The sequence below is a fragment of the Poecilia formosa genome, unplaced genomic scaffold (assembly GCF_000485575.1).
Source record: "Poecilia formosa unplaced genomic scaffold, Poecilia_formosa-5.1.2 Scaffold3, whole genome shotgun sequence".
NCBI lineage: Eukaryota > Metazoa > Chordata > Actinopteri > Cyprinodontiformes > Poeciliidae > Poecilia > Poecilia formosa.
This window is the reverse complement of record NW_006799942.1, coordinates 1890088-1905963: the sequence shown is the minus strand read 5'-3', so window position 1 is coordinate 1905963 and position 15876 is coordinate 1890088. Positions and strand designations below refer to the sequence as shown.

Genomic DNA, 15876 nt, shown 5'->3' with positions numbered 1-15876 from the left:
ATTTGGCTTTGTTAGGCCGTGATTAAAGCTCCCCATAATATTTTATTTGCACATTATATTGGAACAAACTCCTACAACTTGACTTTGGTTAATATTAGCAAAATCTTATCTGCAGTAAAAACATAGTAGATGTCCATGGGTTTGACAAGTTTTTGAATTGGTACAAATAAGTTCTGATACTTGCAGTCAAAGTTATAAGTGAAGCAACAGGCAAGAAAGATAACGACACTGTCACACTTACACTTGTTACACTTACACATGAGTCACAATATCCATTTCTATTAGGTAACCCAAACCACGTCAGGACAATGTTAGCCCAGATAAAACTTTAGAGAAACACACTGTACCAGCTTACAGAAGCAAAACGGAAACTGTTTCATTCTTTGTTCTCTGCCGTTATGTCTAGATTTTATTATCTTACAAATTGCTGCCAAGTTACTTAGAGGCAAGAACAACTTTTCCACAGCCTTCTTTTGAAATGAAAGTTAAATAATGTCTTTCAGTTGTCGGTGCCTTTTAAGAAGCAGTACATCAGGATTATATCATGTCACCTTAATGTTTGTGGTGTCACCAGCCTCATGTGTCAGATTTGAATGTGGACTCTTGTAACAGCTGATAGTAGCTGCTGCTAAAGCAGGTAAAGTCCAGTCCTCGAGAGCTACCATCCTGCAACTTTTGCATTCACATTGCAGCCTGAAGTGACTCAATTCCGATTTTTTGGCAATTCCGATTTTTTTGCCAGGGCCGTTCACACTGCCAGTAAATGCGACCTGTATGCATTCTGCAGTGTAAATGGGCAAACGACCTGAAAGTGTCCCGCATGCGCACTAGAGGGCGCCATAGCGTCAGCGTTATCAGTGTTCTGCCAACTGCCATAAAAAGAAGTGCTCAGTGTTTGCGGAAGTAAACATGGAAGCTAACGGTGGAGCTTAGCTTATATATTTGAAGTTTTTGTCCGACCGGAGCAGCATATTAACAACTTAATCCTCATATAATCCGTCATGGTTGTTGTTTTTATTCCCACTTGCGCTTATCAGGACGAGAATAGTGAGATTTGTTGAGAAACAGTGACGTTCAGTTCGGATGAATGCGACCTGGACGTTATGGTCGCATTTGAATCGGATACGTATCGGATATGGCAAAAAAGAATCCGAACTGTGCTGTTCACAATGCCATGAAAAGATCGGATACAGGTCGCATTACATCAAAAAATTCGGAATTGAGTCACTTCAGGCTGCAGTGTGAACGCAAGATGCATCCTTACTCCAACAGACCGGAATGAGCTCTGAATAGGGCTGGTAATGAGTCTTTCATTTGATTCAGGTATGTTGGAGCAGGGAAGCATCTGAGCAGGATGGTAGCTCTATCAGGGGCCGTTTAGGACAAAAACTATGTTTTGTCTCTCACTCACTACTTAACACTCATTGCACACTCAAAAAATACTAAAATTCTGCTATATACACAACTAAAATATCACAGCCATACAAAAATGTGTCACTGAATCAATTTCGTTTTCTGGTTGAACTTTATTGAGTGAAATACCAATGAACAATCCAGTGTTTTTCAACACTGGGCCTCCAAGCACACTGCCCTGCAAATTTGAGATATTTCCCTAATTCAGCACACATGATTTTAATTGATGGCTGGTTAACAGGGTTTGGGGAACAGAAAACATGCAGGCCAGATTGCCTTGAGGACCAGTGTCTAATTAATTTTGAATTCAAGTATGTTATTTGATCTCAAAACAGGTTTTTACTGGAACATAGTCAACTAGATTTAAATGAACTTAGCTAAGGACAGTCCCCTAATTAGAATACAGCAGAGAAGGGAAACACACCCTCCCTTTAAAAGTGTAGGACCCAGAACCTTGACTTCAGATCGCTCCGGGGTTACCCGTGATGCTGTCTCCAGGGAACGGTGCGTCGGTGAAATGGTTCCCCGTCAGTTTGTCTTGGTCTGTGGAGGTCTGTGGAGTAAGGTAAATGTTGAATTGGATGCTTGTTTGTGATTTTATTATGAGTTTTGTCAGCTTCATTAGTTGTTCGTCTAATAAATGTTGTTATGATTGTACTTGGAAAACGTTTGTCTTTGTGGCTCAGCTGATACAATGACGACATCAAGGAGTCCGGGCAGAAGAGAGAATGAAACAAGTCAAAAGATTTTAATTCTTCTTATTTTAAGTATTTTATTTAAATCATTACTATTTTTCTTTTCTAAATTTAAGGATAAAACACTCTATTGATTATTATATTTAAATTGCCCCATTGTTTTTGTTCAGCCATAGAAGCATTACAGAATCTGAGCTGCATGCTACATCACTGATTGGTTGGGTAGCAGAAGTGGTGTAACGTAGCACGAGGAAGAAGAAACATTGTAATGGTTTTCTGTGTGTCTGTGCCCAGCTGCTTCTGAGAAGAACAAATCCAAAAACAATACACACAGCGTGGGGCAAATAAAGTTGCCGAACTGAAAAAGGACTCCTGTCTGTTTCGTGAGTGCAACACAGCCATTTTTAAAATGGCAAAGATCAACCTTCTTTGACATCTGTCCACTCCCACGTTTAAGTTTTTATTTCTGCAACCAGTAGGGTTGCAGGTGATCATACAGACACATTCCTGTGTCATCTACTGATTGGTATCATGCACATTGTCCGGAAGGCTCCACCCTCTAAGAAAAGAACAATATAAATTCATTACCATCAACACTGCAGATGCATCCCCATCAGGACGGCGTCAAGACTTCAGGTAAAATCAATTTCGGCTGGTACTTCTATCAGTTTATTGGTTTTACTAGATTTAAGGCTTAAATGAAGATTAAGTTGTAATTAATGGGAAAGCAGAGAAAGAGGAAAAAACGTTATGTTATCTATTGTCATTTTTGTTATAAATTGATCTGTTTCACTAGTAACCTAATCTGTGTGTAAAGAAAACTAGCTAGAGTCAGATAAATAAATTCATCCTTAAGTGATGACATTAAGTAAATATGTGGAGGACAAACTGCAAGTGGCCTGTCTGAAATAATATATACAGTAAATGCTTCACAGCTGGAAAAAAGAGCTAAAGCAGGACAGGAAGGGATCATGTGTCAGTTTATGCTTCCATCACATTTTTGGTAACAGCTGTTTGATAATTGCCCAGCGTCCACATTGTGTTCGTGTAGATGTGACCATCTTGAAGAACATCTTGAAATAAAGTTTGAGTAACTACTGAAACTATGCATGAACATTGATTTATTTATTTGTTACCAATTGAAGAATTTATATAAATTGGTTAAACTATTTTTTTTCTCAGAATGAAGGACAGTTGACGAACTAATATAACATGTTAAAACATACATTTAAAATAATTTAAATTCAATGTGTATTTTAAATACAGCGTAAGTGATAATGTAATTTTGGATATTTTAGTTTTTTAGTTTGGAACAACTTAAGAGTTTGGAATTGACTTTCTGTAGAATTAAGTCAAAAAGATTTTAATTATTTATTAGAAAAAAACAGATTATTTGAGTAAGAGTGACTTTAATTTGCCAAGTTAAACACACTTAATGAATTGTTATAACAACTTGGTTAATTCAGTTGGATAAAGATAAAGTTCAAGTTGGTCAGACGTAAGATAAGGAACTGGCATTGAACTCAATAGTTTCAGGCAAAGTGAAAGTAAAAGGTTCATTCAGTTAAACATTTGTAATTTTTAAGTTAATTAAACACAAAAAAGCAAGCCACCATCATTAAACCAAATTAACTAAGTGAGAGTAATGTGAATAAGTCCATAAAATGGACCACAGCTAAACACACTCGTTAGAGTGCAGATGTATATCAGACGCGTTTCTTTTTGACCGAGTTACTGCAGAAACTGGTCCGAACCAGTTCTGGTGGGGGATTGAGAACTGTATCGTTTAAAAGCTTGCTTGTACTCTTTGGTTTTTGATCTCTGTGCCAAGGGCCTTCAAAACATTGTTGTGGCCTTTTGAATAAATACAATCACAAAATGCATTTTGTTGTTCTTAACTGATTCAGTGCCTCATCTTAAATAGGATTATTATGTTCATATCATTAACAACAAAGACAGTTTTATCCCAGAGACAACATTGTTGTACGGACTGCTGCGGTGAAAATACCATTGTCATGAAGGATTTATATGCATGACACTTAAATTACAAAAAATATTGGATCTAATTTGCATACTTTAATATTTCAGTGACAATTCATATGCAAGACATTGTAAACTTTATTGATAAAAATAAAGTTATAACCAATGTTTTATTTTCTGTATCAGGTTTTGCAGTAATGTTCGTGTCGGCAGTTTTGTTTTTCCTGGTTTGGCAGACTGGAGTTCATGGCTTTGATATATCTGAAGGAGCGTCTTTCACCCATCAAGACATCACAGAGAAAGCTATCCTAAATGTCACTGCTCACGTGTGCCGTAGCCTGGCTCTGGCTGAGGGCAAGAGCTTCACCTTTCCTGTGAGAATGAAGTCATGTTATCAATATTTTCCCTCTTATTCCTAAAATCAATTATTTACATTAAAATGCCATGCATGTGTGTCTCTGCAGTCTCTTACTACTTCAGATGTTGCTGCTGCATGCGAAGTATCAAAATCCTGCAAAAGTTTCATCAATGCCATCCAGACAGTGACGAATGAGAATAAGCAAACAGACTTTGTCTATTTTTGGAGTCCACCTCATCACTGTGACAATGAAAAAATAGCAGAAGGACAGAAACTCATCACAGATGGTTTGTCAGTGGTAAAAGCTGCCAACGACGAGCAAAACTTTGCTTCAGCAACATTGTCTCTGGGAAGAATTCTCCACACCGTACAGGTATTTCTGTTTATATCTTGTATTATGTGACTGTTTATATTTTAGCCTGCACTCAGTCTCGTGGCAACAACTCAAAGCTTACTAATACTTGCAGGCTACCTTTTAAGAGATTTTTTATTTTTTGGTAAAAGTAAATATTACTACATTTACTAATATTTCATATTTCTTAGTTGTATTTTGCTGAGTTGAAAAGGAATGAACTTTTATCAAAACACAAAACGCTCCAGACATTTCATGCCATTTGTCAATGTTCAACCACAAACTCCTACTTTTTGAATTAGGATTTTATGTGGTAGACCAGGGGTGGGCAGCTCCAGGCCTCGAGGGCAGGTCTCCTGCAACTTTTAGATGTGTCTCTACTTCAACACACCTGAGTCAAATAATGAGGTTGTTAGCAGGACTCTGGAGAACCTGACTGCATTTAGGAGGTGATTCAGCTGTTGGATTCAAGTGTGTTGGACCAGGGAGACATCTAAGAATTGCAGGACACCGGCCCTCGAGGACCAGGATTGCCCACCCCTGTGTAGACAAAGTAGTGCACAGCTGCAAAAAAGATCCATGGTTTTTGATTTGTTTTATAAGTGAAAATCTGTAAAGCATACTTTATATTTGACAAATGTTGCCAAATCATTTGGCAGAAAACTCTGTACTCAGTCCTGAGCCGCATGGTAATACAAGTCCCAGTATCAGGCTGTGTAGAGGCTTTTTGTCATAGGAATTATTCCAATAAACTGCATTGAAATTTGTGGTTGCAATGTGGCAAAGAAAAGTGAAAGTACTTTGAATGTTGTTGCTAGAAAATAAATATCATGCACTGTAAAAAGAAATTAGTTGAACCAACTTAGTTGAATTGCTTCAATTGGTAACAAGTAATTCAATTAAGTTTATCCAACTTAATTTATTTTTATTATAATAATAGTTCATTGTGGCTGCAAAATGGCACACTTGGTTGCACAGTTGCCTTGTTCTCTCTGGGTACTCCGGCTTCCTCCAACAGTCCAAAAACATAACTGTCAGGTTAATTGGTCTTTCTAAAGTCTCCCTAGGTTTGAGTGAGTGTGTGTGTGTGTGTGCATGAATGTGTGTCCTGTCTGTCTCTTTTTTGCCCTGCGACAGACTGGCGACCTATCCAAGGTGAACCCGCCTCTCGCCCGGAACGTTAGCGGGAGAGGCACCAGCACCCCTCCTGACCCCACTAGGGACAGGGGTGTCTGGAGAAAATAGATGGATGAATAGTTCACTGTGTGCTTACTCAAATCATTTAGTTTACTTAAAATAAAGACGTAAATAAATAAAGGACACCATTATTAGACAGCCAGGCAAATTTATTTTTCTAAATTGTTATTCTTAGCTAAATGCTGTTGTTTACAGGCACCAAAGGGCCTCCTGATGCACAGATAAAAATAATTTTTTTAGAAAATGGGGAAAAAAGGGCACTTGGGACATAAAGGGGGCAGGAACTCTATACTCTACTGCTCACTTGTGGCAGAAATTATTACAAACTATTAATGAAGTGAATTGTTAAAATGTTTTAATTTTAACAATGATTGTAAATTTGTAAATTGTAAATTTAAAGTAAATGATTTTACTTTAAATGTAGACTTTCAGTTGAAATGTTTTACTGTAAACATTCAAATTGTAAGTGTATTTGTTAAGCAGTTTAATTGCAGTTACTTTGTTTTTCTTTTGACATAAAGGACTTCTACAGCCACACTAACTGGGTGGAAATGGACCACCATCTTCCAAACTCTAACTTGATCAGAAACACCTCTGTTGGGAAGATAGCAGGTAAAGACATTGTGCTACATATTAGAAAGTGATTGTTTGAGTAAACTTAGAAAATGTAAAATGGACACTTATTTATGTAGATTTCTGTACTTGCATTAAACCATTTTCATATTTTAAAACATCTGGATCTGCAGCCATAACGAGAGCAACTTGCCGCAACTGTGATGGAGAGGACTGCCGCAATAATATTTTAGAGGATGTCATAGAGGAGCAAATCCTTACTTCGGGATATTTTTCACTTAGTCCCTTCTCTTCGAAACCAGCAGGTAAACATCTTTATTTGATTGCCAAATAGTATATACTTTACTCTCCTGCCCACTTGTGGCAAGAAAGGTAAAAAAAAAAGTTTACATTTGAAAAGTGTGTCAACAACTAAATATTCTTTGTGACTTGCATGATGATGCGCAGGAAAATGCAGCCATGGAGGGTTTTGGGATAGAACAGAAGGAATTGAGCCTATAGGTGGGATCAATAAAGACAGTAATACTTCTGAACATGGACATCTTCACAACCTAGCAGCAAACGTGGCGATAAGAGCAACCAGTGAGCTGCTAGAGGACGTTCGCAGTTCTGCTGGAGACAGAGGATTCCTTCAGTAGGAAACAGTTTATTTTCTCTTGACTTAAATGTAAAGCAGCATTTTATTTGATGCAGTGTGCATAATAAGACTGACATGACATTGTCATAAACATGACATAACACCTGTCATGAAGTTGAAATAGTCTTCATTAATGTTTACAAGTTGTAGGTTCCTAAATAATGAAGCCATAAGCCTGAGGCTCTCCGTCCTTCCCCTTCGGTCCACTTGACGACGAAAACGACAAAAAACCAGTCTGGGTCCTCTTGATAAAGGTTAACGGTTTACTTCAAAAATAAAAATGGTAGAAATGTTTTCCACAAAAATAGTAGAGTACACAAAAAAGACGAAAAGGCGCGTAATGTGTGGCTCCACTCCAACTGCCCAACTAACTCAATCTAGCCACATCCTCGAATCCTTAACTGCAATTAGATATGCAAATTTACAAGAAGGCCTTAGTATAGACCAATATAACAAATTAGTATGCAATAGAGATTTAACTAGTAATCATTTTTATCCAAATACATAAATTAACATAAGAAATATAAACATGATTTATCCTAAAGATCTGAATAAACTAAAACTGAATTTAGGCTTTTTACACAACTGTTGTCATAAAGTGTCATTTGATAAATAATGACATTTAATGCAATACTGCATTAAAACATATTAAAAGTCCATTAAAATGGAAAATTTTGCATTAGATATGTCATTATTTATCAAATGACACTTCATGACAACAGTCATAAATATTCATTAAGACTCCTTCATGTTCATGACAGGTGTTATGTCACGTTTATGACAATGTCATGTCAGTCTTATGCACACCCCGTCAAATAACGTGCTACCAAATGGAGCAACAGCATGATGGAAAACAAACGACTGGTTTTAATTGTCTCCATTTTGCTTGTTGCACCTCAGGATGATGGGACTCTTCAAAGGGAAACCACTTTGTTTTTCCATGGACACGACAGGAAGCATGGGGGATGACATTGAAACAGTGAAGAATGCCACATCATCGATTATTGACAGTAAAGTGGGAACAGAAGATGAACCGTCCGTTTACATTCTCGTTCCATTCAATGATCCAGGTAGAGTTTTAATGTTGAAGACTAGGTTTTCTTTACGGTTTTGTCCTGAGTATAATACTCTATGTTTACACACACATGGTGTGTAGAAACATGTAAACCAAATGGTTACAAACACCATAAAAAGACGTATGACAATTTTTGTCCTCTACATCTCCAGCTTCAGGTACAGTGCTCCTTCCTCATTATGTAATCTATTTCCTAAAATGCAACAGTCCCTTGTGCAACAAAGCACCCTCACAGCATGATGCTGCAACTCCTGTTCTTCACAGTTTGGATGGTGTTCTGTGGCTCACAAGCTTCACCTTAATGTAACAGACAATATATACAAACACTTCAATCTTAGTTTAATCACAATACATGTGATGACATGTATTGAGGAAAATAAGTGTTTGAACACCCTGCGACTTTGCAATTTCTCCCACTTAGAAACCATGAACAGGTCTGAAATGTTCATCTTAGGTGCATGTCCACTGTGAGAGACATAAACTACAACAACAACAACAACAAAAAAATCCAGAAATCACAATGTATGAATTTTTAGTAATTTAGTGTTACTGGTGCAAATAAGTATTTGAACACATGTGAAAATCAGTGTTAATATCTGGTTACAGTGCCATTTGCTGTAGTTTTTCACCAGGTTTGCACTACAGCAGGGATTTTGGCCCCTTCCTCCACACAGATCTTTTCTAGATCAGTCAGCTTTCTGGGCTGTTGCTGAGAAGCACGGAGTTTGAGCTCCTCCAAAGATTTTCTATATGGTTTAGGTCTGGACAATGGCTAGGCTACTCCAGAACCTTAATATGCTTCTTACGAAGCCACACTTTGGTTATCCTGGCTGTGTGGTTTGGATCATTGTCATGTTGGAAGACCCAGCCACGGCCCATCTTCAATTCTCTAACTGAGGGGAAGGAGGTTGATCCCCAAAACCTTGCAATACAAGGCCCTGGTCATCTTCTCCTTAGTACAGTGCACTCATCCTGTCCTGTGTGCAGAGAAACACCCCCAAAGTATGATGTTTCCACCCCCATGCTTCACATTAGGGATGGTCTTTGTCCTCCAAACATGGCGAGTGGATTTAAGACCCAAAAGTTCTATTTTGGTCTCATCTGACCACAACTTTTTCCCATGACTCCTCTGGATCATCCAAATGGTCATGGGCAAACTTCAGATGGGCCTGGTCATGTGCTGATTTAAGCAGGGACATGCATGATTTTAAACCATGTCATCGTGGTATATTACCCAAGACATCATGATTACCCACAGTAACGTTGGAAACTGTGGGGCCAGCTCTCTTCCCCATATAATTCAAAGACATTATACTTCTGAATGTATGAAATTATCTAAAAATATATTTTCTTATTCTGGCATTTAGTAAATAGGAATATTTAAGGCAAACCTAACTGAACTAAAACAGGAAAAGGCTGGTCTGATTCCACATCAGGGAGTGAGGGCAAAATGGTTGTGTTTTTAAAAATAAATATGTAGTTTCAATGGTTCATGTAATCTAGGAATAATAAATGCACTAAAACAAGCAGAAATCTGTGTTGTCCTTTGAATCACAGATTTTGGGCCTCTAATTCGGACAACAGACCCAGAGGTTTTTAAGCGTCACATCAACTCACTAACCCCAAGAGGAGGTGGAGATGCTCCAGAAATGAGTCTTTCTGGACTTCAGGTGCTTTGATTGATGGTTGTTTACAAGCTGCTGATTTCAAAAAGTAGCTTTAGATTTATTCCTTCTGTCCCTGCTTCATACAGCTGGCTTTAACTGCTGCGCCTCCCAATTCGGAGATCTACGTTTTTACGGATGCAGCAGCTAAAGACGAACACCTGAAAAACACAGTTATAGCACTCATAGAGCAGACCAAGTCTGTGGTGAGTAATACTAAATCAGCTAGTTGAATTATTTGTTTCCTGAAAAACTCAACACATATTCTAAAAATATTCTTTAGCTTTAAAATACAGAAGCTTTGTAAAATAGTGCAGAGATACTTAAAAGCACACACTAAAGATAAACAAGTGAATAAACAAGAGAAACAACTTTGGAAAAATGGGAAACATTTCTGCTCATGTTGAATTAAATGACAGAAAATGTCATATTAATAACTGTGATATTAATTAGTCTTGATCTTTTGCCATTTCTAAATCCAAATGGTTTCACAATTTAGCAGCTACATGGCTGCAAAATTGACCAAATGAGATTCGCATTGAGTCAGAATAATAATTTTTGATTATGTGACTCATACAGAGCATTTGCAAGCTCTCAAACTAAAGGGTGCACTGTGAACTGTTATCACAGCTGGAAAGTTGACCCACCTGAAACCTGTTTCAGGTGAACTTCATGATAACTGATGTACTTGGCCTTCGCCGACGAACACAAGCAGACAACAACCAACAACAACAAAGTGTTCGGATGTCGAGAGCAGGTGGTCAGCTGTACAGAGACCTGGCTCAGGCTTCAGGAGGTCAGGCTGTTGAAGTCACAAAAGGTCAGCTGCTGGAGGCCATCAACATCCTAACTGAATCCACCAGCTCCTCTCAGGTTTGAAAAACATGTTCTTAGTTACAGCTACTACCATCATTTGTTTTTGACATATAAAGATTTCAGAATTGAACTTATGTTTGATTTTACAGATTGTCCTTCTGCAAGCAGCCAGAAACCTTGGGATTGGTGAAAATTTCACTTTTGCAGTTGATGATTCAACACAAAACGTGAGAATTTACATCACCGGGGTTTCTGTAGGGTTTACTCTCATCAATCCCTCAGGTATTTCAATACATTCATACAAGAAAAAAATCAACAATGTCTTTATATTTTATGGTTTATCAATCAAAGCCTAAATATAAATGGTCAGTTTAACAGATTCAAATAACATTTAAAACTATTCTGAACTATTCTCATGTGTGACGAAATGGCCGACTTCCTGTCCCATGCCTAACATGACTTTCAAAATAAAAGACGTTATACACTGACACAAAATTAGCACTAAGAACCAGTAGCGGAACAAGTCAGCGTCGGGCCGGGGGGCAGGGCTAATGACCGGGCCCTATACCCAAATAATAAAGCTCATAATAATTTAACTTTACAACACAGACATGCCCGCAACAGCGGAGCTTCCAAGTTTCACCACCACAGAGAACGACTATGTCATTCTGAAATCCATCTAACATGAAGTACAACAAACCAAGAGAACCACAAAAACATCAGGCTACTGGAAACTAACGATGAAACAACACAAATTCAAATCAGTTCAGAACCGCGGCGTTGAAGCGGGTACGCAGCCGCACGCTCCGCATGCGCAGTGTGTCGCAGCACCTCGTGCACCTCTGGATCTTTGTAACTCGGCGCGGATCGCGCGCCGCCGCCGTTCACACAAACTGGACGATCTGGAAGATGGTCTTCCAGGCGGCTACAGTGTAAACCTTAGCTATAAACTCCATACTGCTGTCTTGGCTCACACCCGCTCAACCTGAACTGTTAAAAGCGCGACTATTACTCAGCCTTCAGTCCCTTGACGTCACCGCTGTACCACCGACAGAGAGAAAAGGGGATGTAAGCTAGGCGGCTGGGCTGATACAATTTACAGTCTACAGTTAGCTCACACTTTGTGAATAATGTCAGCGTTGCTACCTGTAACTAGCCCGGCTCCTTCGCTGGGCTGGCAGTTTTGGCGGGTCTGAATCGCTGCCAACAGAAAAGTCCGGTTCATCTCCAATACAAGGAACAAAATATGCGTCCAGTTTTTGGCTTGTCCTTGCTCTCTTTTTTCCATCCTTTTTGCCGCTAAATGGAGCTCCACTCATGTTAACTAGTCCGTAAAAACGCTCGATAGTTTGTCATCTGTTGCCAAGTGACTGATGATGACGTTGGTGGACGGTTGGTGACAAGCTTTACCCAGAATACACTTGGAGACAATAAGGACGATCCACTTGTAATTTTGTGTCTCATAAAGTTAAATGTAAGAGTGAAAATAAAGCCAGTCATGTCGCACAACTTTTTATTCAGTATTTTACACCCTCTATGTCACTAAAATCAGTTGGTCTGGTAAAGTTTTTAGCAACCATGAGTCAACAATGACTGGGGCAGCCTACTATATCATTTACTGAGGCTAAACTAAGAATCTATTTTACAATAAATTAAAGGGCAGAACACAATAAATTATTTTTATAAAATTTGAATACATTAAGCTTAGCTGCTGATAAGCAGCCTCTTGAAACATTGTTGTATGTTGAAAATAAAAACTTACTTTGTTCAATTATTTGACTTGTTTGCCCAATTTTCTGGCTTTTTCTAGGTGTGACCAACACAACAGGATCTTCAACATTTTCTTCCCAGTTGGTTGGAAACCTCCAGACACTGCAGCTTAAAACAGAAACTGGAGTGTGGGAAATTAGAATGGAGTCAGGAAATCCCTACAGTCTGAAGGTTGTAGGTGAGACCTCTGTCATTTGATTGAAAAAAGGTCTTTAAAGCAACTTAAAAATACCTGTCAAAAATGCGGAGCGAGCTATGTGTAAAGACTGCTTGTTTTTGATGTTTTTTTCTGCCTTTGCAGGAGAGAGCTCCATTGACTTCCTCTTTGACTTTATTGAAGAGTCAAGTAGCCGATTTGGAGGGTATAGTCTGATCCAGAATCGTCCCACCGCTGGTAATGAAGACACAGTTAACTGGTTCTATGTCAGAATAAAATAGTATAACCTCCAGTTTTCTTGTCTTTGAAGGACAAAATGCCAGTCTGCTGGTGACTCTGTTTGGAAGCGACTCTGCCACGGTGACAGAGGTCATGCTGGTTGAATCGTCGGGTTCTGGTCAGGTGAACGGCACCGTGAAGGCCCAGGGTGGAGGAGAATATATCGTACGCTTCAATAGGATCCCATCGGTTGAGTTTGTTGTCCTTGTGAAGGGCCAGAACAACAACGGAGTCTCCAAAGCTTCTTCAGGGATCTTCCAGAGACAGTCGGCCACCAGCCTGAGAGCCTCTGGTCTCACTGTCACTGCTGTAAGCAAACCTAAGCAAAAGAAAATTTAAATCAATGGTCCAAAATCTTTTGTAAACAGTTCATTTCACACTACTGTCCACCATGTTTAAATTCCTCTTTTTGTTTTTGTACAGGATGACTTAGATAGGGTGTTGGAGCCAGGAACACCTCGATCAGTTTCTTTCTCTGTGATGACAACTGGTGAAGGAGGAAGCTTCACCATTCGAGCCACCAATGACCAAGGCTTTACTTTATCTTTCCCCTCCAGTTTACAGCTGGATCCTGGAGTTAGTGCTAATGGCTCAGTGAGCATCACAGCTCCTGCCGACACTCCATCCGGTACTGGTGTCACCTTGACCATTGAGGCTGTGGCTCCTGGAGGTGCAGACAGCAACTATGATGTCCTGCGTCTAACCGTCCTTTCAAAAGTAATGTCTCATTTTGTTTTCTATGCATTCTGACATCATTGAGGGTAAATATTGATAATATTTTCCTGTCACTCTCACAGGTGACTGATTTCACTCCACCAGTGTGCCAGCTGCTCAGTCTGCAGTCCAACTGCTCTGACAACTGCAGCCGGTCAACATGGGAGCTCTCTGTCCAGGTCACTGACGCAGCGAATGGGACGGGTGTGGACAGCGTCAGTCTCAGAGAAGGCAGCGGCACGTTGAACATCAGCACAGCAGCTGATAAAACAACTCTAGTGTCTTATGTGGCTTCCTGCTGCTCACCTGATGTGCAGCTGGTGGCTGTGGATCAAGTAGGCAACATGGAAATCTGCAGTTACTCTGTCCGCGCAAATGTCACTCAGGCTGTAACAACCAGCCCTGTAATAACCAGCAATGTAACAACCAGTCCTGTAACAACCAGCAATGTAACAACCAGCAATGTAACAACCAGCAATGTAACAACCAGTCCTGTAACAACCAGCAATGTAACAACCAGCAATGTAACAACCAGCCCTGTAACAACAGCTGTCACAGCTTCCTCTACAAGAGTTGATTTCTCAGTGTCTCTTTGCTTTGGTTTCTCAGTCCTGAGCTTCTTGCTACACTCTCTGAGTCTGTGATCCTGAATTTTACAAAACAGATTACTGGTGATGGAAATGCAGTAAATATTATGTTCACTCTGGTGGCAGGTATTATATAATTCATACCTAATCAAATGTTTAAACACTTTTTGAAGCTAAATTAAATCTAAGTTCTGCAGTTGAACATTAACAAAGTTTGGTGACAAATTAGTATCCTTGAAATTAATTGTTCTAATCTTTATGTACTCTTCATTAATTATCTTCTAAAATCAAGTTTTAAGAAAGTATGTAATTCCTGACAATAATTAAAATATAAAAACTGAGTTTTTACCAAAAAGTTGTTTTTTTTCTGCTTGAGTTCAGAAATGCCTCTACATGAAACAATTCAAAAAGCTCAAGTATTTAAGCCAACTCTAAATGTAGCACTCGAGAAAGAAACGTATTAAAACACTTAAAGGTGAATCCCAAAGTGATCAGAGTTAGCTGAGAGGTGAGACTGAATCTTAAACAGGGAGATAAAAGTTACAAACAAATTTAAAAAAAACACTAAAGATTAAAATTTAATCTGCTTTAGTCTGTTATAAATTATGGAAATCCCTGCTCTGAATCTGCTGCTTTTTGAGTGACTGGTTAGTTTAAATTTTTACTTTTTATGTCTGATAAACTAGAAATTTTACTTCTGAAAATACCAAAGTCCAAACTTCATATGAAAGCACAAACATCTAAGATTAGGTAATAAGAAATGCAGCAATTGTTGCTGTTAGTTAGCACATGATCAGTTTATTCACAATGGCACCAAATATCCAAACTGTGGAGCCACATATACCTTCAAGGTTAGGATGTCAAAGAAGACATTTATATTTTATTTAAACAGACAAGAGCTGAAAAATCATTTGCACACTTATGTACACTGCTAATTGTGGTGTTTGTGTATCTTTTTCAAGGACAGTAGGATTTTTGAGACGACGTCTTTGTAATCTGAAAATCCCACAATATTTCTGATCAAAATCAAGTCTGTCTCACAAAGTGCTGTCTAGTTGGTGTATCTGTCAAAGGTATGAGCTCTAANCTGTGATCCTGAATTTTACAAAACAGATTACTGGTGATGGAAATGCAGTAAATATTATGTTCACTCTGGTGGCAGGTATTATATAATCCATACCTAATCAAATGTTTAAACACTTTTTGAAGCTAAATTAAATCTAAGTTCTGCAGTTGAACATTAACAAAGTTTGGTGACAAATTAGTATCTTTGAAATCAATTGTTGTTCTAATCTTTATGTATTCTTCATTAATTATCTTCTAAAATCAAGTTTTAAGAAAGTATGTAATTCCTGACAATAATTAAAATATAAAAACTGAGTTTTTACCAAAAAGTTGTTTTTTTTCTGCTTGAGTTCAGAAATGCCTCTACATGAAATAATTCAAAAAGCTCAAGTATTTAAGCCAACTCTAAATGTAGCACTCGAGAAAGAAACGTATTAAAACACTTAAAGGTGAATCCCAAAGTGATCAGAGTTAGCTGAGAGGTGAGACTGAATCTTAAACAGGGAGATAAAAGTTACAAACAAATTTAAAAAAAACACTAAAG

At 38.5% G+C, this 15876-nt stretch overlaps 2 protein-coding genes across 4 annotated transcripts in view; both read left to right on the top strand.

Moving 5' to 3' along the window:
* LOC103139593 (von Willebrand factor A domain-containing protein 7-like) overlaps positions 1–15647 on the top strand; it is a 24791-nt gene extending 9144 nt beyond the window's left edge. Inside the window, exon 17 of one of the 3 annotated variants that reach the window (XR_001662436.1) lies at positions 15430–15647. Coding sequence is in view for 1 of the 3 variants with exons in the window: in XM_016672744.1 (XP_016528230.1) it covers positions 15355–15360 (6 nt within the window). In the remaining 2 variants the exon portion in view is untranslated. Of the gene's footprint in view, positions 1–15354 lie in introns of all 3 variants that reach the window. The other 2 variants (XM_016672751.1, XM_016672744.1) reach the window with 2 other exon arrangements.
* Positions 2676–14488, top strand: LOC103141987 (von Willebrand factor A domain-containing protein 7-like). The gene is made up of 16 exons (XM_007557830.2): positions 2676–2744; positions 4284–4462; positions 4553–4819; positions 6517–6607; positions 6742–6873; positions 7016–7202; positions 8106–8275; positions 9838–9950; positions 10034–10150; positions 10608–10817; positions 10910–11042; positions 12571–12708; positions 12832–12924; positions 12998–13275; positions 13390–13683; positions 13764–14488. The coding sequence occupies exons 1-16, from the start codon at positions 2711–2713 to the stop codon at positions 14322–14324; spliced, it is 2997 nt and encodes a 998-aa protein (XP_007557892.2). The 5' UTR covers positions 2676–2710; the 3' UTR covers positions 14325–14488.
* Positions 15648–15876: the final 229 nt, after the last annotated feature.